Genomic DNA, 24,452 nt, shown 5'->3' on the forward strand with positions numbered 1-24,452 from the left:
GGGCACATTCTTATTTCTTTGTATATATAATTTTTTATAAATATGAATATATAAATATATTGTTTTATTTTTCTAGCTAAAATACCTTCTGTGATATATGGCATCATCGATAATAGTTTAAAAGAGGTTTAACTGGATTATGAAATAATAAGGATACTTAAATGAATTACATTATGACATTTTAAGATCATGCCTTTACATCAATTAAATTAATTTAATGTGACAGGGGTGGTTGGAAGTAGATATGAAACTGTGCCACTGTGATGTTCAATCTGTGATGTAACAGAAACATATCTCTCTGCACCAATAGGCAGGCAGAAGATGTGTTTATGTAATGGAGTATTGATTGCTCAGAATACTGCAGTTTGCGGAGTTTGCACATCTCTGTGGAACCTCCACTCAGATGGTTTATCTGTTTATTAAAGGCCATTTATTGATCTTCTCATAAGGCTCTTATTCAGCATTGATAAAACACACTTTGTACTTAAGGTTTTCTAGAAATGCTTTTTCTAAGAGGGTCCTCTATTGAGGTGTATATTTTAACATGTTGTATCATCTATTTAATGACACATTCATTTGCAATTTACACGTTCTTATTGGATTTCACACCATCCAGTAGTTCACAGGTGATTTGCCTCAGCTTTTGTCGACAGACTAATTAGTGTTCTGTACTGTTTTTATCATCTCAACTGATCTCTGACTTTTAGGGCTAAAGGTCAAGCTCAGATATGGTGTTAAAGACAGAGCCACTTTATTGGGTTCAGAGGTGTCCAATGAATGTTACATTTTAGGAAGTGCTCCACTGAAGGGGAAAGGGTCCACATTTCGTTTATATTAAGCAGTCTTTGTACACTGTGCCCAATAGAAATGTGCACTGTGTTTTTTTAACATGAGCCACAGACACTATAAAATCAGCCTTCACGTTTACATTTAAATGATGGCCAACATTATGTAAGTGACTTGATATTGAAACGGAATCATTTTTAATCTTTCAGGTATAGTATGTCTAAAAAATATAAAGCATACTTCTCAGACCATGCTGTTCGCTTCACTAAGTTACAGTACAAGGGTCAAGCATCAGTCTCTTGTTGGTTCTTGGAGCAGGGGAAGTCAGGAATGACCTGTACATAACCTTGGAGAGAGGGGAGTTCGAGAAAGGAGGGAAGAGTGTGGCAAGAAACGTTGAGGTCACTGTTTATCTGCTGGGAGTAGACGGCCAAGTCCTGAAGGTAGAACCAGTTCCGGTACCATCAACAGGAAGATATGTATTGTAATTGTATTGTATTGTAATTGTATTGTATTGTAACTGTGTTTGTAGTCAATCATGAATCGTTATCTCTCTGTCTGCTTCTTGCTTTTTGTTGCTTTTGTTTTCAATTTCTTCTTCCTCTCTTATCTAACGCTCTCTTTTTCTTTCTTGATATCTCTCACTCACCCGCTCTCTCTCTCTCTCTCTCTCTCTCTCTCTCTCTCTCTCTCTCTCTTTCTCTCTCTTTCTCTTAGGGTATGGTTTGTTCAGGTTCAGGGGAGCCTGGGATGGATGAATTCCATTCGTTGGTGCTGTATCACAGTAACAGCCCCCGCTGGTCGGAAATGATCAAACTGTCCGTACCTCTGGAGCTGTTCAGAGCTACTCACTTGCGCTTTGAGTTCAGACACTGCTCCAGTAAGACCACACACTCTACCGTAAACACCAACACGTTGTATTCACTACGTATTGTAGCTGTGGATAGTGAGGTCACTGTCAGATTATGTGACCTCCTGTGATTCACTGGAATGCTCTAAAAATGTTTATTAGGTACTTCCGAGTCTGTTGCGTCTGAGATTGTTGAGTCATTGAAGCACTAAATTACTATGCAGTGTTACACTATGAATACTTCTGGTGACACTTCCAACTGGAATGCATTAGTTGCAAACCTACAAAACTCTACCCATTTCTAATTAAAACATATTTCTAATTACACAATTAACTTAGTAAGTAGCATAATGCTTTAAGAAGTGGAATAGTATTACTGAAGCTGCTCTAGGGAAGGGGGGACATAAGGACCTTGATGTCTGCTATTCCAGCAAAGGAGAAAGGAGAGAAGAAGCTGTTTGGCTTCTCTTTTGTTCCTCTGATGCAAGAGGATGGCAGAACACTGCCTGATGGGACACATGAGCTCATCGTCCACAAGGTAACAGCAGTAACAATCGATGTTTTTATATGGTGCTTAAAAAAAGAAACATTAATAACAAGCTTTACAGAATGGTGCAATGTGAAAAAATCAATACACCTAAAACAGATTAGAATAAAACGAGAAAATATACCGTTAAAACGCCAATAAAATTAAACAGAATAAAAACCTAAATAAGTGTGTACTAACTCTCTCGGCGCCTTCTCTTAGTGTGAAGAGACGGCGAATCTCCAGGAGTCATCTCGCTACCTCAAACTGTCGTTCTCTAAGGCCAGTCTGCAGCCTGGCCAGAACCAGACCATAAAGAACAGCAAAGAGTCCTTCTGGATCCTCTCCCAGCTCTGCTCCACCAAGCTTACTCAGAATGGTATTACTCTAGAAATCTTTGTAACCTCACTGAAATGACACATCACTTCACAAAGAGCTTAAAGCCTCTGTCCTTCACGCTCAACTTGAGCCACAATTGTCCCACGTAATTAATGCACTTCACCTGACCTCTCCTGTTGTTTGTTGGCGCCGGTGACCTTTGTGATGTTTGCAGCCATGTGCGCCATGTTGGCGAGCCTGATGCTATGGGGGGGGGTGGCTGCATGCTGGTCTCACACCTGCTTCTGTTGACCTTGGAGTGCAGCCCAAGGCTTGAGCCGCAGCTGGGCTCCACCCAGCCAGGCATGGACAGCCAGTCGCAGAGGCAGTTTGTTAGGGGATGACATCGCAGTTTAGGGAAACCGTATGACTGAGACATAGTTTATTGCCCTGATACTGAGTCCAGGCTATTGAATCCAAACCCAGTCCAAGTCTTTGTGATCACTAAGCAATTGATTCATCTGATTGGCCACTTTTAAAATGACATAAAGTGACCTGTAGGTAAAGTCACAGGGAAGAATCATCAGTGGTAAACTTCAGTCTTGGAAGGCTACAAGAACAGGTCTGGAGAGCTAAAGTGTTCCTCTGGAGAGCTAAGTGCTCCTCTGGTTTGTAAACATCTGAGTCTTCTTAACAGCAGATTCTTGAGACCTGCATTACATGAACTTGTATTTCAGCAGAGAAAACACCCCAGTAGTCCAACCAGGAACCTGATACTGACATGGAGTGATTTTTTGCCCTGGGTTTTTCATTCTTACTCAGTAATCTTTATCCAGAGCAGTCAAATCAGTATTATTTACTGTGGTCCATCAGAAAGACATAATCATAATGAAAAATCCATATTTTTCTCATAATATTTATGTTTCAGCAATCAGTTTGTCTCAACCTGCAGGTGACATGTTGGATTTGCTAAAATGGAGAACCCATCCAGACCGGATAATGGATTGTCTGTCCAAGCTGAAGGACATAGATGGTGCTGAGATAGTTAAGGTACAAAGAATGTGCTTAAACTACAGAGTCTTCCTTTGTCCTCTTACATTTTCCTTTTGGCTCAGTTGGTATATCTCAGTTTTTCCCTGTTTTATTTGTTCCCTGATAGTTTCTGCAGGACACACTGGACACACTTTTTGCAGTTTTGGACGAGAGCCCTCAGCGCTATGGACTGAAGGTGTTTGACTGCCTGGTAAGATGGATGTGTACTCCTTTACTGAGCATTCCATCTCTGATCCCCCTCATCTACAGGAACACAATGCAGAACAGACTTTAATAACCGGCTTGCTTCATACCATTCTCTTCTGCCACGTTGCCACGGTTACCCACAAATGTGGCTACTGACAAAATACTTTTAATTGTGTGAGCTCATGCCGGGGATCTTGTCATAGCTGAACTGTTTGAACTTTTTCCTTGGTTGCATGATAGCTGTCTTACTTCGCAACATTCATTTTATAGCAGGAATTTCAAACGGCTATTTCTGAAGATACCAGGCATGCCTGATAAGCCACTTTTGAATGCCTGTGAATCTTATTTCAAGTAATGTTCTTAACCCTATGATAAGCACAAGCATTACACTGTATTACACAGTATTTATAAATATTTATTTTCACAAGCATGGAATGCACTTCTAGAAATAAGGTAGTACCTTTGTAATAATGGTTTGTACCTTTGTAATAGTTTACTGAAGAACCAATGGACAGATAGAACTCATTGCTGTTATGCAGTTTCATTTACAGTGAATCTAAATGGCAGCTTTGTACTTTCAGTGAGTCAAGATAGCTCTGATCTGTCCCACAGGTTCATGTCATTAATTTACTGCAGGACAGTAAATTCCAGCACTTCAAGCCCATCATGGACAACTACATAGAGCACCATTTTGCGGGAGCACTGTCATACCGGTGAGTACCCTGAACCCTCCCAAAGCCCTCAGGGTCATATTAGCTAAGTGTTTGGGTGTTATTCTCATGAATTCTCTTGTAATATTATTGTCAAGTTTTAAGTTTTGTTCTCACTTCTCAATATATGTAGTACACTCTGGAACAAGATGTCATAATCCATCGTGAAATAAAACAACATAACAGCAGCAAAGAAGACATTCATTTAGGAATATAGTTTACTGGTTGGTGACTGTAACAGCCCTCCATATTTTAGCAGGTTTTATATTTAACCAGTATCTAGGGCTGATGTCATGATTCAGGGCAGGGCAGTGGTAGCTCAGTGGTTAAGGTACTTGACTTGTAATTGGAAGGTTGCTGTTCAAGGTCCACCACTGCCAAGTTGCCCCTTTTGGGCCCCTGAGCGAGGCCCTTAACCCTCAGTTGCTCAAGTTGTACTCAGTCATAATTGTAGGCCACTTTGGATAAACGTGTCAGCTAAATGCCTTAAATGTAATGATTCCAAGGTTGTGGGTGTACTGATTGTTCATAGGGTTTTGGGTCTCACATATGGGACTTAATGTTCATTTTTGAGGTCACTTGTTAGGTATATTATTATCCTCATTTTTGCCTAAATGAAAATGACTGGTCAGAAGTGGTTGCTGGGTACTTGTGTGCTGGGCCTCTCTGTGCTTGTAGTGGGCCTCTGAACACCTTCCTTCTTTGAGCTTTCCTAACCCATCTTGCTCTCCTGACAAGACACTGTCTTGTACTTGTGTGTCTGGGCTGTGAAGTGATTTGTGCGTGTGTGTGTGGGGGGGGTTAAGTGTGGAGGGTTATATTGTCTAATATTTTCTCTAATATGTTTTCTCTGATTCTCCTCTTACCTTAAGCTTACAGCATACTGTCCTTAGATTCTTTTTTAAAACATTTTTTCCTTTTCCCACTTTTGGTACTCTCTCATCCCTTTACATATGTCTACTCATCCTTGCTGTCTCTTGTTCCAACAACTTGTCCTCTTTATGTCCCAACTGGTCATCCTTCCATTTGGGCGTGCGTTGGTGTGTGGGGTAGTGTTGGGGCATGTGTGTGGGGTAGTGTTGGGGCGTGCATTGGTGTGTGGGGTAGTGTTGGGGTGTGCGTTGGTGTTTGGGGCAGGTGTGTGGGGTAGTGTTGGGGCGTGCGTTGGTGTGTTGGGTAGTGTTTGGACATGTGTTGGTGCGTGAGAGTGTTTGAACATGTGTTGGTGTGTGGAGTAGTGTTGGGGCATGTGTTGTGCATGAGAGTGTTTGAACATGTGTGGGGTAGTGTTTGGACATTTGTTGGTGTGTGGGGTAGTGTCTAGGCATGTGTTGGAGTGTGGGGCAGTGTTGGGGCATGTGTTGGTGTGTGGGTTGAGGTGTGTGAGATAGGGTTTGGTCATGTCTTGGTGTGTGTATTGTGGTGTGTGAGATAGTGTTTGAGCATGTGCTGGTGTGTTGGGTACAGTTTGAGCATGTGCTGGTGTGCTGGGTAGAGTTTGAGCATGTTTTGGTGTGTTGGGCAGTGTTTGGACATGTGTTCATGTGTGGGGTTGTGTTTGGACGTGTGTTGGTGTGGTGTTTGGACGTGTGTTGGTGTGTGGGGTGGTGTTTGGACATGTGTTGGTGTGTGGAGTAATATTGGTATGAAGAATCTAACACAGAAGTGCTGTGTAGAGCATCTCTCTCTCACCTGTGTGATTTCTAGTGTGTGTGTGTAGAGGGGGGTGTGATATATTCTCACATGTAAATGCACCAATCTTTAATTTAACAGCCCCTTCTCTCTCTCTCTCTCTCTCTCTCTCTCTCTCTCTCTCTCTCTCTCCCTCTCTCTCTCTCTCTCCCTCTCTCTCTCTCTCTCTCTCTCTCTCCCTCTCTCTCTCTCTCTCCCTCTCTCTCTCTCTCTCTCTCTCTCTCTATCTCTCTCTCTCTCACTTCCTTGTCACCTCTTTTTAGCTCTCCCTTTGTTTTGTGGTCTGGAATATCAGCTGTAATTGCTCCGTTTTTTGTTGTTATTTGACGTGTCCTTTGGCTGTTAGTTCTTTTGTGGATCTTGATGCGCATGTTAACTGGAATAAACCACAGCCTTGCTCACTGATTACTTAGGCATATAAAACAGGAATACCCTAATGAGGTTAATGTAATGCCTTTTGAAGTTCTTTTCTCTTCATTGTAGTTTGCAGTCTTGCCTTTGGCTTTGTGTGCACCCCCAGCGGACTCTGAGTCACGCTCAGGTTAACCCACAGGCCCAAAGGCTCGGGGGACATGTGGGTCTGTTCTGCTCAGTGAGAGAGCAAAGGGCTCCAAGTGGCTCCATCCATATTTTCACAGGCACACAAGTGATTAGTGTACTTCTCATGCACGTTTATTCTCACCTTTGTCTGTAGCCATGTTTTCTGTAAGTGTGTAATGCCTTCAGATTCCCATTTTATGAGATTCATTCTTCTAAAAGTAATCTGGTTTTCATTGTTATGGCAGAAGGGCTGGAACTGAAGAGAGTACTGAGACTGTACAATGTTGAGAACAACATATTAATGATGGTACTTTTGCTTCAGGTAACATTAATTCCACCCTGATAGCCAGTGTTAATGTCCTCTGACAGCAAACCCATTGTCCTGCGCAATGGAATGTGCTAGGGTACTATGAGTGACCCAGGTTCTTAAAATATTTAATCTGGATTTTTTTTAGAATTCGTATTTAATCTGGATTTATTTAGAACTCAACATGTTCAAAGAAGATACAGCAAAGAAATATTTATTTTGTACTAGATTACATTGTACTGTATGTCTGAAATATGATTGCAGAGATGTTTTTTGTTTTGTATTACCTACTCACATACACACACAAACATAAACACATACCTGCTGTCAATCCACAAATGCACATATAAACACACCTACACACGTGCAGACACACACATGCACACATCCACACACACGCACACACATTCTGGAAAAGATTGCAGTGGATTATTTCCAGAGAAGCGTTTGAATCATTCAGTGACTTTGATGGAGGCAGAATTACCAGGCGAATGAGGCACTGCCTCAGAGGATGCCTTCAACAGCGGGCGGTGGCATGTGTGCAGGACTTGTAGAGTAGGACGTGCTGCTGTGTGCAGTGTGTGACTTCACTGCCACCATTAGCCACCAGATCAAAGCCTGCCAAGGCGATCTGGGGACAGTGTTAAAACCCGAGCCATTCACACAGAGCCTGTGTGGCAAGACAAGGGAGATAGCAGATTATTAGTGATTTAGAAATGCACACAGCTGCTCAGTCTCTACCCTGTGCACGAGGTTGCGCTTTAAATGGTTTTAAAATACCTAATGCTTCTGCATCATGCATGTGGGTGTGCCTGTGGGTTTGTGTGTATGGGTGTGTGTGCGTGTGTTCTTGGGTGTACAGAGACCTGATACGGGTCCTGAAGTGGTATGTGGATCGCATCATCGACACTGAGCACCAGGAGCAGATCCAGCAGGTCCTGAAGGTACACAGACATCTACACCCAGACACACAGTCTTAACTGCCTGCCAGTACTATATGACAGTGGCCAGGTAAGCCTTTGAGTAGGTGTACATGAACAAAACATGAAGGAGCAAGGCCAACTGAAATGTCCGCTCCCATATCAAAAGCATACATACAAGATAAAAACACCATCTACTCTAGTCACTTTCTGTCTTTCTCACCACTTCTCTTTGTCTCTTGATCTCACTCTCTTTCTCACTCTTTGTTGGTCTCTTTTACACTCATTCACATTCATGCACAAGCTGACACACACACGTGCACACACACACACACACACACACACAAACACACACACACACACACACAAAACCACATCCTAGTGAGCTCCTACTCCCTGCTGGATGTATATCCTGTTCCACAGAAGTGCCATCTCCTGCCAGCTCTGAACAGTCTCCTTTTAAGAGCAGGACTTTCCGCGGAGCTACAAAGGCCTGCTGTAGTTCTCTGTTCTGCCGCCCTCTACTGTTCTCCTGCTCCTGTGAGCCCCTGCCAGGAAGGTTCCGGATTGTTTCTGCATTTGGCAGCACCTCTCCAACACTTGTTTTGGAAGCATTAAAAACTTTTTCCATCTAAAGCGATGCAGTCGAAGCTCAAGTGTGTGCTGAATCTCCTAATGCCAGGCTGGATTGAGGCCATGGTGTACCAGAACCATCAGCACAACGCCAGCCGTGACCTGTTTCTGTTTTCCACATTATTCTTTTGAACAAAAAGCGGAAGATTTTGGTTCAGGTTAATGTTTTCTTTTTGTAGGTCAATATGATGTATTTCGTATCCTACCACATTCTGTCTGTGATGTGATGTAATCTGTCATGTTCTAATGCCCAAAATGTACTGTGGGCTGTTTTCTCACACATCAGACCAAAATCTAGACCAAACAGTGTAGATGTGGTCTGAGTATTTGACATTTTACATATTACCCCTGTTAGCTTACCCAAATCCTATCCCATGCACAGGCCAGTTAAAACATGCATTCAGTAGAGAAAATAGTCAGTTGTAAATAGTATTTTACTAAGCTCAGGTGTGTTTTTTTTTTCTTGTGTGTGTGTGTGTGTGTGTGTGTGTGTGTGTGTGTGTGTGTGTAGGCTGCAGAGTATCTGTTTAAGTTCATTGTGCAGTCTCGCATGCTGTACACAGCAGCGGCTGCAGGGCAGGGCGAGGAGGAATTCCGCTGTTCCATCCACGAGCTCTTCAAGTCTGTCCACCTGTTCCTCTCTCATGAGAGCAAGGGCATCAGCCCCATCACACACACACAGGTCAGACGCAGACACTCACTCACACACACTCCCAACACGAGATGGGTAACACATACACACACGTACACGAACACCCACGTGTGCTGCAAGGGCATCAGCACTGAGAAAAAAGCAAAAGCTTCAATGCTGTCACACATATGCACACACACACACATACACACACACACGGACGCACACACACACACACACACACAAACAAACATACTGGTGAGTCACATCCACATGCACACTTACACTGAGGTTATTTACAGTCTGTCGCATAGTTTCACACTCTCAGCATGTGCAGTGCTCAGCATCAACAGTGGTGTGTGTGCGTGCGTGTGCGTGCGTGTGCGTGCGTGTGTGTGCGTTTGTGTGTGTGTGTTTGTGTGTGTGTGTGTGTGTGTTCACACGTGTGTCTGATCATGTGCATACTGTAACCTACATGTCCACAATGTTTGACAGGATGGATTGTACATGTTTCAAAAACATTTTTTTCAGATAATGTGGTAGCGAATGTTAATGTCAGCACAATGGGGCACACATAAAACACAAAAACAAACACACAAAACAAACACACATACAAACAAACACACACAAAAACACACAAACACACTGTATGAAAGTGTCGACATTTTTGAACACATACACATTACACACACGTGTGTTCATACTTGTTATGGCAACACAGAGGGAGAGCAGATTTCAATTAACACGCCTGAGGAAACAAAGCATCTTCGGACAGCCAGCACTAATCCGGAGCACATGGAGCCTACTGAGTCTGTGCCAAGCAAGAGACACTTCATGCAACGGATTTTTGAACAGGCTTTCATGTGTGTGTGCGTGTGTATGTGTGTTCTTAAGCATGTCCTGACGTGTATATGTGTACCTGTGTGTGTGTGTGTCTGTGTGTGTGAGAGAGAGAGTGGGAGAGAGAGAGAGAGAGAGAGAGAGAATTGGCTTACATCTGTCTCTTGCTGAGCTGGGACACTTTGCATGCTGTATGTGCTCGACATATGAAGTCTCCACCCCTAAAGCACTGAGTGCACTAGAGCACAAACGTGTGTTTCTCGCACTCTGCCTCCCTCTTACTGCTACTGTTACATGTTCAGCTCAGAGGACCTGAGCTTTCTGAGCTCTTCTGGGGCCTGAGAACAAGGTTACATTAGCAATGGGTGCTGTTTATTACTAAGAATAAATTGTGCTTGTTAACAATGTGCGCCAAGGCTGTGAGTGATTGTTTTCAGAGAAACCCATCCAGGTTTCCTTAATGTTTTTTTTTTTAATTGTTCAACATAACTAATAGATATTTATGTTTGTGTGTGTGTGTGTGTGTGTGTGTGTGTGTGTGTGTGTGTGTGTGTGTTCCGTCAGGCTGTGTTTCTGAGGTCCTTCCCCATTGTGTGCTCTGAGCTGTTGAAGGTGTTCAACGTGCGGGAGGTAGCAAATCTTGCACGGGACACGCTCAACAGCATGCCTGCACTTTCACACACAGACTGCCCCCTGCAGGCCGTTAAGCTGCAGTGCATGGCCAAGACGGTGGAAAGCCCACTATACACAAACCCAGGTACAGACATCCCAGCAGACACAAAGCCTTCATTCACTATTGTGCATCAGATAGTCTCCTGTGATCCATATTAATTGATAGATATCAAAAAGGGCAAAAGAAGCCCTGTGATTTTGTTCTGTGATTTGGTTTGTGTAGTACTAGAAGCACAGTCTGTGTGTGTTTGCAGAATCGCGGTGTGTGTTGCTGCCTGTGGTTCTTCATCTCCTCCACACATACCTTCAGGAGCAGAAGGAGCTAGTTCTGTGCGCAAATATCCTCACCGGCATGTTATCACTGGTCCACAGAGATCCAAACACAGTAAGTGTTCTTTCACCAAGTCCATATATGCACACCTCAGGCCCCAAATGCACCTGTTCTGATTATGAAATCAGAACCTGCACCGCACTAGAATTCTTGGGGTGTCCCTGCTGATGGTGTGGGAAGAGGGGTTTTAGAGGATTAGGCATCCCAAACTCTCTTTATAGCAACAAATGCTGATATCAATTTCACTATATCTCTTAATTACAACTGAAATTAAACATAAAATGAATACTAATTTTTTAGGAATCAGATTAAAATCTTAATTAACATTGTTAAGCCTGAGCAAAAACTAGGCAATAGTGTGCAAATGATCTCTTGTGTGTGTCCATCTGTGTTTGTCTGTGTGTGTGTGTGTGTGTGTGTGTGTGTGTGTGTGTGTGTGTGTGTGTGTGTGTGTGTGTGTGTGTATGTGCATAGGAATGTGTGGTGTCTGAAGAGGTAAATATAATCATGGAAAGCCTGTCTGGGGTTTTGCTGCGGACTATCCTGGAGGTGACCAGCCACCCCCAGCCGACAGCAACCTCTCTGCGTCTGCAGTACCAGGATGTTACTGTACGTAAATGGACACGCTAACACAAACAGTAGCTTGAAAACAGAAAACCACGGTATCTTTTGAACTTCACTCCAATTAAAAAAACCAAAAAAATTCCATGCAATGTTATTGTTAACAGTAAAACTTAGCCCAGGACTACGGGGGTCAGGCTGAGGAACAGACACTAAGGCAGGATTCTTTACAGTAAGCGTTTAGAATTTTTGTGCATTTGTGTGTGTGTCTGTGTCTGCGTCTGTGTCTGTGTGTGCGTGTAGGGTGAATTTGTGGCCTGTTTGCTCACTCTCCTGAGGCAGCTCAGTGATAAGGATTACCAGAAGCTCCTGAGCCGATTTCCCAATAAGGATGAGCTGGCGGTGAGTCCTCTCAGTGACCTCTGACCCAGTAGCTCTCCAGCTGGGAAGAGGGGTTGTATAGGAGCATTACATCTTATTACCTGCTACCATTTCTATAAAAATGAGGGGGAAAAAATAAATCTTTTTTTGCTTCTGTTCCAGAACTTTCTCCTGCAGCTTTTCACTGTGTTTAGAATACTTATCCGGCCAGACATGTTTCCTAAAGACTGGACAGTCATGAGATTGGTCACCAACAAGTAAGCTCAGAATGCTGTAAAACAGGATTCTTAAAGTCCAATCCTGGAGGGCTGATGCAATGCAGTTTAGTGTTTCTGCCCTGCTCCAAAACACCTAACTCAGCTTGTGAAGGGCTTCATAATTAGCTGAATGTTAATCAGATCGGCTGGAACAAACACTAAATTGTGTAATGCTGTGGCCCCGCCCCCAGGACTGACAGAGGCTGGTTATAAAGAGTGAGCACCAGAATATGCACTCAGCAGAAATCGACCACTTTTTCATTGCTGCGTTATTCATTTTCAATCTGTTTTCAGTGTCATCATCACCACGGTGCTCTATCTCTCTGACACGCTGCGTAACAACTTCCTTAATGAGAAATTTGACTTCAAGGTAGGAGAAAATTGCATTTGTGTGTGTATATGTGTGTGTGCGTGGGTGTTCATGGTGCGTCTGTGTTTGTGCGCATATAGTTCATCCATATTTGTCACATTTTTCTCTCATCTCTAGATGCAGTTTGTTTCTACCTTTTTCTGCCTTCTGGCTCTGACACCAAACCTCATCTCTGTCACACAGATGGGTGAAAGGTCACATGCACTTGATCTTCACTGCCCATCCATCAGTGCTTTTGAACATGTAGGTCTGCATTATAGAGTGCAACCACCAGCTAGCTATGTAATTCTACCTGTCCTTTCTCTACAGGTGTGGGAGTCCTATTTGTACCTCTCCATAGTGTTCGTCATCCAGCCATGCCTCCAGCTCGAGATGTTCCCTCCGTCCAAACGGAAGAAAGTGCTGGAAAAGTGAGCACAAACCCTGCGCATGACTGCGAGAAACGATTTTAAAACATGCCGCTTGTGCAGCATCCAAATCAATCCCAAGGGAAACTGAATGTTTAGGAGCCCTCCTTTGTCAGATACTGGGTGGAAGAATGTGCTTTTAATTTGCGTTTTGGTTTCTCTCAGTTACACATTTTAGTACTGTCTTTCCTAAAATCACATAAGAGTATAAGTTGTTGTTGTTTTGTTGATGTTGTAGGTACGGAGACATGCGGGTGATGATCGGGTGTGAGATCTTCAGCATGTGGCAAAATCTTGGTGAGGCTACATGTGCTACCACACACACTCACTAACATACTAACATGCTGTAGCTGTCTGGAGAGAGATAGCATACTTGGACTTGGCCACTGCTAGAGAATACTGCCCTTGACAGCTGAATTCCATGCCCCTATTCTGTCAGATAACATAATAAATGTTCAGACAGAATAATCCTACCATTACCCTCTCACCTCTCTAGGTGACTATAAAGTGAATCTGATCCCTTCACTGATTGGGCCGTTCCTGGAGGTGACCCTAGTGCCGCAGTCTGACCTGCGCAACGTGCTCATCCCCGTCTTCCATGACATGATGGACAGCGAGGAGCGTCGCAGTGGCAACTTTAAGCAGGTGATGACCTCGTTGTGACATCACGCTGACCCCAGGAGGCCCACGTCTCTGGACTCCTAAGACAACATGTGATGCTGTTGGGTTTCTTAGCAAGCAAGCACATCACCTCTCTCCCTTCACAGCGTTAAATTCCATCTCATGCATGTAACATTGCTGTGCTCTCTGCTGTGGTCTGTTGTGGTCTCAGGCTTTGCTGGCAGGGAACACAACAAACGTCCACTCCCGTAGTCCACCCTACACTTCTCTCTTAAGCATTTACGCAGGGTTACGTCTCATATTGAAGTGTGTATTTCTCAGTTATTACTGATGATTTTATTCTGTGGGAAATGCTCTGTTGGTCCCCAGGTGGAGGCGAAGCTCATCGATAAACTGGAGAGTCTGATGTCAGAGGGTAAAGGAGATGAGACCTACAAGGAGCTCTTCAACAACATGTGAGGGTCTGATTGCTGCAGGGCTGCTTGATGTCCACAGGCCCGACAACACACTCAACCTGTTTTACACAATCACTGAAACATTACAGCTGTGTTGTTTTCTGTTTATGCTTTCTGGATTAGAATACCACTGTTTGGCCCATACCCGAGGTAAGAACCACCACATACCATCGCTTACCAATGGAAGGTAATAGATAACCACAGTGAGATGGAAATAGAAGCTCTGAGTGGCTTTTCAGAGAATCTGAATTATGACCTGTAACTGTGAGTCACTCAACCTTTGACTTTGTCTGTGGGAATCTGTGGTGTGTGTGTGTGTGTGTGTGTGTGTGTGTGTGTGTGTGTGTGTGTGTGTGTGTGTGTACTTGTGCTCTAGCTTGCTGAAGAAGATTGAGAGAGAAACCTGGAGAGAGAGTGGAGTCTCTCATATTGCCACTGTCACACGACTTATGGAGAGACTGCTTGATTACAGGTAATAATGACAGGCTCACTCACTCAGACAAACAGCAACTTTAAACATATTCACACCCTCTCATAAACTCTCCCAGAGTCTCTAGTACACGCACACACACACACACACACACACACACACACACACACACATATACAGAGAGAAAAAAAATCTCAGAAGACAATAAAAGTGCTGTAGGAACATAATTTGTCATAGACAGTCAGGAAAAAGATAAATTACAAAACTCTTTTTTTTTTTTTTTTACCAAATACAATTTCCTCTCTCTTTCTCACTCTCTCCATTTTAGGGACTGTATGAAGATTGGAGAGGTTGATGGGAAAAAGATTGGCTGTACTGTCAACCTGCTGGTAATAAAGAAAACTGAAAAAGCACTTTTGAGTATGTAAGAGTAGCTGGTCTGCTTGCTGTCCGGTACCTGTTTCCAGTGTTGCTATGGAAGTGTCCTGTTTCTTTCTTCTGCCCCAGAACTTCTATAAGACGGAGCTCAATAAGGAGGAGATGTACATACGCTACATCCACAAGCTCTATGAGCTGCACCTGAAGGTCCAGAACTATACAGGTAAGTCCAGAACTGTACAGGTAGGCTCAGAACTATACGGGTATGTCCAGAACCATATAAGCAGGTTCAGAACTATACGGGCAGGTCCAGAACTATACGGGAATGTCAAGAATTATACAGAGGTCCAGAACTATACGGGCAGGTCCAGAACTAAATGGGTCGGCTGCCACTGCTACTTCAGCAGTAAAGAAGAACATCACACACTTGAGCGAATAGATTGTGAAATGTATTGCTCCTTATTAACTTATCATTTCTTGGCCTTACTGTCAAGAACCAAGTTTCATGTGTTTCGCTGAGTGTCACCTTGGCAGTGAAGCACATGTTTTGCATCCTGTTTCCGGGTTGTGCTGATCTTTTGATCTTGCCTGTGGGAATGTGTGATCGCCTGTGGTATTTCACACTGGAAGCTTCAGGATGCTTTGCAGTAACAGCAGTTGGAATCAGTGTGCAGTCACAAGGACAGCTCCCTGTGTGTGTATTTGTGTGTGTGTGTGTGTGTGAGTGTTGTGATGATATTCTTGAGTTTGTTCAAGAAGTGATGCAACAGCATGTAACTGATATAACAGTGCATAACTAACTGAGTCTGCTTTGTGCGTGCGCGCGTGTGTGTGCGTGCGCGTGTGTACGTGTGTGTGTGCGCGCGTGTACGTGTGTGTGCGCGTGTGCACGTGTGTATGCGCGTGTGTGTGTGCGTGCGCGTGTGTACGTGTGTGTGTGTGTGTGTGTGTGTGTGTGCGCGTGTGTACGTGTGTGCGCGTGTGTGCATCAGAGGCAGCCTACACTCTGTTACTGTATGATGAGCTGTTGGAGTGGACTGAGAGGCCTTTGAGGGAGTTCCTCACCTACCCCATGCAGAGCGAGTGGCAGAGGAAGGAGTGCCTCCATCTCACTATCATCCACAACTTTGACAGAGGCAAAGTCAGTTAATCCTCTCTCTCCCTCTCGCTCCCTCTCTCACCTCCTCCCTCTCTCACCTCCTCTCTCTCTCTCCCTCTCTCACCTCCTCCCTCTCTCACCTCCTCTCTCTCTCTCCCTCTCTCACCTCCTCTCTCTCTCTCCCTCTCTCACCTCCTCTCCCTCTCTCGTTCTCTCTCCCTCTCTCACCTCCTCTCCCTCTCTCCCTCTCTCTCCCTCTCTCACCTCCTCCCTCTCTCACCTCTTCCCTCTCTTACCTCTTCCCTCTCTCTCTCTCTCTCTCTCTCTCTCTCTCCCTCTCTCACCTCCTCTCTCTCCCTCTCTCTCCCTCTCTCACCTCCTCTCTCTCCCTCTCTCACCTCCTCTCTCCCTCTCCCTCTCTCACCTCCTCTCCCTCTCTCTCCCTCTCTCACCTCCTCTCTCTCTCTCCCTCTCTCACCTCCTCCCTCTCTCACCTCTTCCCTCTCTTACCTCTTCCCTCTCTCTCTCTCTCTCTCCCTCTCTCACCTCCTCTCTCTCCCTCTCTCTCCCGCTCTCCCTCTCTCTCCCTCTCTCACCTCCTCTCTCTCCCTCTCTCACCTCCTCTCTCTCCCTGTCTCTCCCTCTCTCACCTCCTCTTTCTCTCTCCCTCTCTCTCTCTCTCTCCCTCTCTCACCTCCTCTTTCTCTCTCCCTATCTCACCTATTCTCTCTAACTCTCTCTCCCTCTCTCACCTCCTCCCTCTCTCACCTCCTCTCTTTCCCTCTCTCTCCCTCTCTCACCTCCTCTCTCCCTCTCTCTCTCCCTCTCTCACCTCCTCTTTCTCTCTCCCTCTCTCTCCCCCTCTCTCTCTCTCTCCCTCGCCTCCTCTTTCTCTCTCCCTCTCTCACCTCCTCTCTCTCCCTCTCTCTCTCCCTCACCTCCTCTCTCTCTCTCTCCCTCTCTCACCTCCTCCCTCTCTCACCTCCTCCCTCTCTCACCTCCTCTCTCTCCCTCTCTCTCTCTCCCTCTCTCACCTCCTCTTTCTCTCTCCCTCTCTCACCTCCTCCCTCTCTCTCCCTCTCTTTCTCTCTCTCTCTCCCTCTCTCACCTCCTCTCTCTCCCTCTCTCTCTCTCTCCCTCTCTCACCTCCTCTTTCTCTCTCCCTCTCTCACCTCCTCCCTCTCTCACCTCCTCTCTCTCCCTCTCTCTCTCTCTCCCTCTCTCACCTCCTCCCTCTCTCTCCCTCTCTTTCTCTCTCTCCCTCTCTCTCTCCCTCTCTCACCTCTTCCCTCTCACCTCCTCTCTCTCTCCCCTCCATCTGTCTCTCTTGCATACTCTGCGTATCTCTTTCACTGTCTCTCTCTTTCTCTCTTTCTCTCTCTCTCTTTCTCTCTCTCTCTCTCTCTCCCTCTCTCTTTTTCTCTCCATCTCTTATTCTCTCATGCCTTTTCTCTCTGTCAGCCTTCTCTTAATGTAATTCTCTCCTCTGAGGTTTCTTTTGACACAAATCTTCCTTCAGCTGTGGTCTCAGCTAAATGTCTTTACATCATGCTTACCTCACTGTATATCTAAGCTGCTACATCTAGTCTCACTTCACTGTGTTTACCATTACATCTACAGCAGATAACTCTTTTATGAATTACATCTACAGCAGATAACTCTTTTATGAATTACATCTACAGCAGATAACTCTTTTATGAATTCCAGTGCTGGGAGAATTGCATTATCCTTTGTCGTGAGCTGGCCAATCAGCATGAAGCTTACTATGACTACAGGAACCTGAGTAAAATGAGGGTGAGTAATTTCCACTTTTAATAGAAAAAGTGGTGCTGCAGATTTATCCTGTCACATTTTAAAGTGCCTGCTATTGTGAATACATTATATAAAAGTTCCCCATTTTGCAGTTTCCTTTGAAGTTTTAAGAGGATTATTACAGGACCAGAGCAGTCAGTCAGAACTTATGCCAACTGCTCCGCTATCCCATCCTCTTTTGTCTCTTTCTCTTTTTATTTATTCACATTTAGAACAGTTCACTCTGAAATGCCTTATAATGACTGAATGTGTGGTTCGCTGAGGTATATAACCCTTTTGTTGTCCATTTTTGCTAAAATTTCTAGTGAAACAAAGTTGAAAAGCTGTGCATACAGAACTGTCACAGAGCTGTGGTGTGTCCAGTGAATTCTGTTTGATCATATATTCTGTTTACAGCTGATTGCTATAGAGTGCTATAGGGGGTAGCAGTAATTTGTCACCCTTAAAGCTGTCTTCCTCGACCGCTATATTATGTTTAATGAGGCATGTTATTATTTTGCTTGCCAGCTGATGGAGGCTTCTCTCTATGATAAGATAATGAACCAGCAGAGGCTTGAGCCAGAGTTCTTCAGGATCGGGTTCTATGGCAAGAAGTTCCCATTTTTCTTACGTGTAAGTGTTGCATTTTTGAAAACGGCAAGTAAGATGTGCTATTTTAAAGGGTAAAGCATGCATTTTGTGAGTATGTTTTTTGTGTTTTGTGATTTGTGTCTGTATGTGTTTGGTTTTTTTTGTTGTATTTTTGTTTGAAATAACATGCTTGGGGTTTGGTGGTGAGGTAATGAAAAGAGTTTACGGGGAAAAAAATTTTAAACATTGAATTCTAGTAACATAAAACATAAAGGATCATAGAGATTCAGTATCCTTATAAAATGATCTGTGTACAGAGCGGGGCCTCTGTATAGTCCTCTGCAGGCTTCTGCAAAGGATTTTGGGTAAACCTCTGCAGACCTCTGTGTAAGGCACATCATCGCTCCACCTGGTACAGGATGGTACAGAAAAAAAACTCTTTCTTGCGGATGTACGGCGAAGTCATTTTTTAAAAAGAGAAATCTTCTCTTGGACTGTAATGGTACTGAGCTCCAATTGGTATAGGTATTGAATATCAATTTGTATGTATTGTATAATGTATGGTTTGGATATAATGGTGGAGATTTCAAACATTAGTATGTAAAAGAAGGTGGGGCGATTATATAATCACTCCTGAAGACTGTTTAAAATTTTGGGTTCTTTGAGTGATTGTCAGACATTCACTGGAGGATGCTTGAATAATGCTTGTTAATGATGACCTTCAAAGAATGTGACCAGTTATTCTCTTCAACTAATTCTCAGGTCTGCATTTTTATTCTTGACTAAAATACAAATTATTATGCCAGCATATAGAGAAATTTGGGAACAACAGTGTTGTGAAGTTTCATGCTCTGTCCTCTAGGTGGTGTAGTGCAGCTAGCATTCCCACTCTCCTGGACAGTTCGTCAAGTTTATCATCTAATCTTCAGATTCTGTTCTGACCTTTCCAGTTCGGTGTTATTTGTGTGCGTGCGTGCGTGCGTGCATTTTATGCATGTGTTTTATGCAGAATAAAGAGTTTGTTTGTCGGGGCAATGATTATGAGCGTCTGGAGGCGTTTCAGCAGAGGATGCTGAGTGAGTTTCCCCATGCCATCGCCATGCAGCATGCCAACCAGCCAGACCAGACCATCCTTCAGGCCGAGGCACAGTGTATCCTGTACAAACACACGCACACACACACACACGTGTACCTACACATACAGACACACACCTGTACAGACACACACCTGTATATACACATTCAGACACACACCTGAACAGACACACACCTGTATATACACATACAGACACACACCTGTACATACAAACACACACACATGCATACACAGGCTCACACACACACACATCCACTCGTGCACACACAAGCATATATTGTATATGTATATATCTATATCTATCTATCTATCTATCTATCTATCTATCTATCTATCTATCTATCTATCTATCTATCTATCTATCTATCTATCTATCTATCTATATATATATTTATATATGTGTGTGTATATATATATACACACATTGCAAGGCTGGCAATGCTTTAAGACACAGCCGTTTGAATGATAGATAATTTGCATAGAACAGCTGTTTAATTGACTGGAAGTGGGTGGGTGGTGCCGGTAGCCCTTATCATGATGATCAGACCAGTGTAAGAAGCAGACCAGTTCCATACAGAGCCGGAGCCGGGCAAGCAAGTGCGCCCCCTGCAGGCTGCGGTCAGCTGCTTTACTGCCTCCCGCACTCCCCTGCGTTTTGGCAGTCAGCTTAAAGCTTTGCTTCATTTTTGACATTTTTATAGGAGGTTTTTATAGGAGGTTTAAGGTCCCTTGTTTTAAGTGTGTGGGTACAGCTGTGTACGTGTGTGGAATCTTCACTGCTACACTGGCAGAGCTCTTCCTTTTCTAGTGGAGGGCGCATGTAGGGATGGGCTGCTGTGTGTTGCCTATGCTGTTGGGCCATGATTTACAGAAAGGTCCCATGAAGTATTTCATCTTTAGGAAAAGGTAAATATATCCATGCCCTGGCGTTTGCATGAATGCATCTCCCTTTGTACGTTCATGATTCAGAGTCACGCACACACATGTGTGCGTGTGTGTGTATGTGTGTATGTATATGTGTGTGTGTCTTGTGTATAATTCTTGCAGACTACACTGTGTGTAATACTATGCAGACTACATTATTTGCTGGTTAAGTCTCTGCATGCTCCTTAACTGGTTCTGGCCCAGACCTGCAGATTTATGCGGTCACACCCGTGCCTGACAATCGTGATGTCCTACAGAGGGACGGTGTGCCAAACAACATTAAGAGCTTCTACAAGGTCAATCACATCTGGAGGTTCCGCTACGACAGACCCTTCCACAAGGGCACCAAGGATAAAGAAAATGAGTTCAAGGTGGTCCGCTTCACGCCGTCTCTCCCACACCCCCTCTGCTGGTGTCTGTAGCTGTAGCCTCCATAGCTGTGGCATACAAAAATGCCATAACAGTAATCCAGAGTGCTGCCTTCTAAAAAAAAAACCTCATGGACTCTAAATTTAGCACAAATCTGCCTGTTTCTCTCTTTTACATCTGCCGTCGTTCTGTCTGTCTCTTCTTTTTGTCTCTCCTTTCGCTAACTCTCTCTCATTCTGTCGCTCTGCTACTTTTTCTCTCCTTCCCTCTCCATGTGTCTGATGTGCATCGGTGCCCTCAGGTGTGCTGGGTGCTCTGCGCTCTGCTTCCCTTTGCTCCTGCAGAGGCTAATTAAACAGTGTGGGAGTTTTGGTCCGATCCATCACAGCTGCACGCGCTCCATTAGTCCCGTAGACGTGCTCGAACGCCGAGAGCCTCAGCACCTCCCTGGCCCCTTGCCAGACAGCGTGCGCCCCCCCCCCCCCGTCCATACACAGCAGGCCAAGACCTTCCACTGTCAAGCCATATTTAGCTGAAATATTGCACACACATGTCGGAGTCGTTGTTTTTCAGTCCGTTTGTTAAAGGTTTTGCTTTCTGTTGGCTACACTTTAAGAATGTTGAGATTTTGTGTGTGTGTGTGTGTGTGTGTGTGTGTGTGTGTATGTGTTTGTGTGTATCTTCAGAGTCTGTGGGTGGAGAGAACTACTCTGAGCTTGGCTCAGAGTCTCCCGGGCATCTCACGTTGGTTTGAGGTGGAGAAGCGTGACCTGGTAAGAGCTGAGATTCTGCTGACCTTTACCTTTTCTGCTTGTAGCTCGTAGCTCACATTTCTGGAACAAGCGAAGCCATTTCATAACACAGTTTTGAACATGTTCCTGTAAAGCACTGGAAAGAGTAGTATTTCTACACTCAGGAATGGTGTTATCTCACATTTGTTTTGAACGCCACAGTGCCTTGTCCTCAACAGCTACGCATAAAACTCTCACTTGCTCTAGTAGTGTCATCCGCGGTGATCTGCTGCATTACTGAGGGCACGCCTGAGCGCATATGCTGGCGGCTCCTCTGTTGCTGGTGTCTGAGCTGGTGCCGTCCCCGCAGGTGGAGATGAGTCCCCTGGAGAACGCCAGCGAGGTGATCGAGAATAAGACCCTGCAGCTGCGCACCCTGATCGCCCAGTGCCAGACTCGGCAGATGCAGAACATCAACCCGCTCACCATGTGCCTGAATGGCGTCATCGACGCCGCCGTAAACGGGGGACTCACGCGCTACCAGGAGGTGACTGGAGACATGGCCCATTTCACACCATGCTTTCCTAATGGCCTATTTAATAGGCTGACCAGGGGAAAATGTGCATTTTGCACCATCTAATGATGGTTTAAAATTTTTGATGGTGTCTACAATTTTATAACACAACCCAGTCTAGGTGATTGTAAACTGTTTCCCTGATTCAGGCTAAGGCTTGACCTAGGTTCCGTGACATTAAAAAAAATTACCTGTGCAATATGACTGAGTTCAAGAAGCCACTTTTAGAGTACATGGCCCTTCTCAATGCTGTATGTAGCGGTGAGGCTCTGTGCTAAATTTTTGCATATTTCGACATATACAAAACATGACAGGTTTTGTTTCCCTTGATGCTGAAGTACTCTGCTGTCTAAATGGATGAAAGGCAGGCCTCAGCTTGCTGTGTGAATGTGAAAAAGCATACAGCGGATATTTAATGAATGTGTTTTACCCTTTCACTCTATAAGAGTATTAGGCCGTTGCCAAGCAACTGCACGTCAGCTTTTAATGCACTCGTGCCACAGAGGCAATTAAAAGGGAAGAGCTGTCGGCAGGGGTCCACCAAAAATCCCAGCATGCACTGTGGTGTATTGAGAGTTACAGATATACTGTAGTGACTGAGCTGAGATGCTGTTGGATCTGCGTCAGTGGTGCTGTGTTGATCGACAGACAAACTTGGACAAGCCAGTGTTCCACCGGCGTTCCTGGAAAGCTGTCATTGTTGCCTGGTTTTATTTTTTACTTAGTTTCTTAATGTTTCAGTGGGCTCAACCTCGGTACTCACATCCTGCTGGTCCATCTGCTCTCCAGTGATGGAGCTCTTCTTTCTTTAAAGTGTGACTGCTGGCTTTCACTCCTGCACATCTTTTGTTGCAGGCTTTCTTTGCGAAAGATTACATTTCCAGTCACCCAGAGGATGGAGATAAGATTACCCGTCTCCGAGAGCTCATGTTTGAGCAGGTAATGTTTGTGACACAAAATGCATTCTACTCATTGAGGTGCTTAGTCAGTCTGAGTGCAAATATTGGGATTCACTACAATATAATATTGATTTAAGTCAATAATTCGACATTTTGGTGATATACTAAAGGATATAATGACATGATGTAGTGCAGTTGCTCCTACAAGCACACAATATCAGCAATACATACAGCAAAGATATTTTACATTCCTATTCAATTAAAAAAAACTCTGGTCGAATGAAAACTAAATCATCTTTCACTGCTGACTTCAAAAGATAGGGGAGAAAAGCATTTTAGGAAACTCTGAAACATTTTTATTGGCTACACCATTCCACCTTAAAGATCAATGTAATATGTGTACATTGGATCATTAAACCACATTGTAGGGTTAGGTAACTGATCAATGTTCTGTTACATCCCTATTAGCATTTGTTTTGTGAGTTGTAAAGACTAAATCTCTTCTTACTACATGCAGGCACATATTTTGGAGTATGGTTTGGCTGTGCACGAGAAATTTGTTCCGCAGGATATGCGTCCACTGCACAAAAAACTTGTTGACCAGTTTCATGTGATGCGATCCAGTCTGGGCATACAGGTGTGTTCCATAGCAAGGATAAGGTTAACCCTCATATTTAATCTCTGAGTGAACTTCAGTTACTGAAGTGGTTGCTCAGAACAACCACTCACTTCCATGTTGGAGTAAAAGACCCTCCTTGTTCTCTTTTCAGCCACAGGAGTTTCCTGCATACGTGCGCGTCAGTCCACTGCATTTTGCCAACGGCAGTCCACGCACCTGCAGGACCCCGGTTCCTAATGCCATCAGTCCGGACGGCGGGAGAATAGTTGCGCGGCGCAGGTCTGTATCCGGCACCATCGTTGGGGTCCAACTGAAAAGGTCATCCTAATGCGCACTGTCTGACCGGTGAAATGCGACTCAAACAACTGCGTTTGGAATGAATTTAAGCAGCCCTACTAAGCTACACTCCTATCTCGTGTGTCTCTCCTGCTCCAGCCCTCTAAGTTACCCGGCCGTCAATCGCTACTCCTCATCCTCACTGTCGTCGCAGGCCTCCAACGATGTAAGCAACATCACTGGCCAATCAGAGAGCTCGGATGAGGTCTTCAACATGCAGGTGCATACCCCCCGTCACCATGGTTTTGCACGTTGTCACGATCCTCTGCCCAAACTCAGAGTCAGCTTTGGCTCTCTTGCCTGTAACACGACTGCACGGACAGTCATTAGCACTGATGGAGACTTTGCCGCAGTTTCCGTCATCCCACCTGATCGCTAGCTGCTCTTCTCCCCTCAGCCCAGCCCGTCCACCTCAAGCCTCAGCTCCAACCACTCTGGGTCCCACAACGTGACTGGCTCTGCCGTCAGCTCCAGCAGAGGTAAGTACATGGTGGGCTCAGCAGCTCTGAACCACTGCTCACCCTCAGGCTCCAGGACACCAAAGATTAGCCTGCTCGCATGCTCCCAA

General features: G+C 44.6%; 1 protein-coding gene across 5 annotated transcripts in view; it reads left to right on the forward strand.

The window, feature by feature from the left end:
• Positions 1-24,452, forward strand: part of dock4a (dedicator of cytokinesis 4a) — a 48,455-nt gene that overhangs the window by 19,414 nt on the left and 4,589 nt on the right. For 3 of the 5 annotated variants that reach the window (XM_081698991.1, XM_027024541.3, XM_081698993.1), the window contains 35 exons: positions 1,102-1,229; positions 1,504-1,666; positions 2,068-2,174; positions 2,385-2,541; positions 3,433-3,530; positions 3,640-3,723; positions 4,332-4,432; positions 7,831-7,912; positions 9,033-9,203; positions 10,557-10,749; positions 10,919-11,049; positions 11,470-11,604; positions 11,860-11,958; positions 12,100-12,194; positions 12,489-12,564; positions 12,874-12,974; positions 13,210-13,268; positions 13,468-13,616; positions 13,962-14,047; positions 14,171-14,197; positions 14,424-14,519; positions 14,806-14,866; positions 14,985-15,078; positions 15,848-15,996; positions 17,662-17,748; positions 18,274-18,378; positions 19,346-19,487; positions 20,561-20,727; positions 21,412-21,498; positions 21,827-22,003; positions 22,886-22,969; positions 23,447-23,566; positions 23,700-23,827; positions 23,984-24,104; positions 24,282-24,363. In XM_081698991.1, the coding sequence (XP_081555117.1) occupies positions 1,102-1,229; positions 1,504-1,666; positions 2,068-2,174; positions 2,385-2,541; positions 3,433-3,530; positions 3,640-3,723; positions 4,332-4,432; positions 7,831-7,912; positions 9,033-9,203; positions 10,557-10,749; positions 10,919-11,049; positions 11,470-11,604; positions 11,860-11,958; positions 12,100-12,194; positions 12,489-12,564; positions 12,874-12,974; positions 13,210-13,268; positions 13,468-13,616; positions 13,962-14,047; positions 14,171-14,197; positions 14,424-14,519; positions 14,806-14,866; positions 14,985-15,078; positions 15,848-15,996; positions 17,662-17,748; positions 18,274-18,378; positions 19,346-19,487; positions 20,561-20,727; positions 21,412-21,498; positions 21,827-22,003; positions 22,886-22,969; positions 23,447-23,566; positions 23,700-23,827; positions 23,984-24,104; positions 24,282-24,363 (3,942 nt within the window). The remainder of the gene's footprint in view (positions 1-1,101; positions 1,230-1,503; positions 1,667-2,067; positions 2,175-2,384; positions 2,542-3,432; positions 3,531-3,639; positions 3,724-4,331; positions 4,433-7,830; positions 7,913-9,032; positions 9,204-10,556; positions 10,750-10,918; positions 11,050-11,469; positions 11,605-11,859; positions 11,959-12,099; positions 12,195-12,488; positions 12,565-12,873; positions 12,975-13,209; positions 13,269-13,467; positions 13,617-13,961; positions 14,048-14,170; positions 14,198-14,423; positions 14,520-14,805; positions 14,867-14,984; positions 15,079-15,847; positions 15,997-17,661; positions 17,749-18,273; positions 18,379-19,345; positions 19,488-20,560; positions 20,728-21,411; positions 21,499-21,826; positions 22,004-22,885; positions 22,970-23,446; positions 23,567-23,699; positions 23,828-23,983; positions 24,105-24,281; positions 24,364-24,452) is intronic. The other 2 variants (XM_081698992.1, XM_027024542.3) reach the window with 1 other exon arrangement.

Source organism: Electrophorus electricus, chromosome 16 (assembly GCF_041902795.1).
Source record: "Electrophorus electricus isolate QZ-2024a chromosome 16, ASM4190279v1, whole genome shotgun sequence".
Taxonomy (NCBI): Eukaryota; Metazoa; Chordata; class Actinopteri; order Gymnotiformes; family Gymnotidae; genus Electrophorus; species Electrophorus electricus.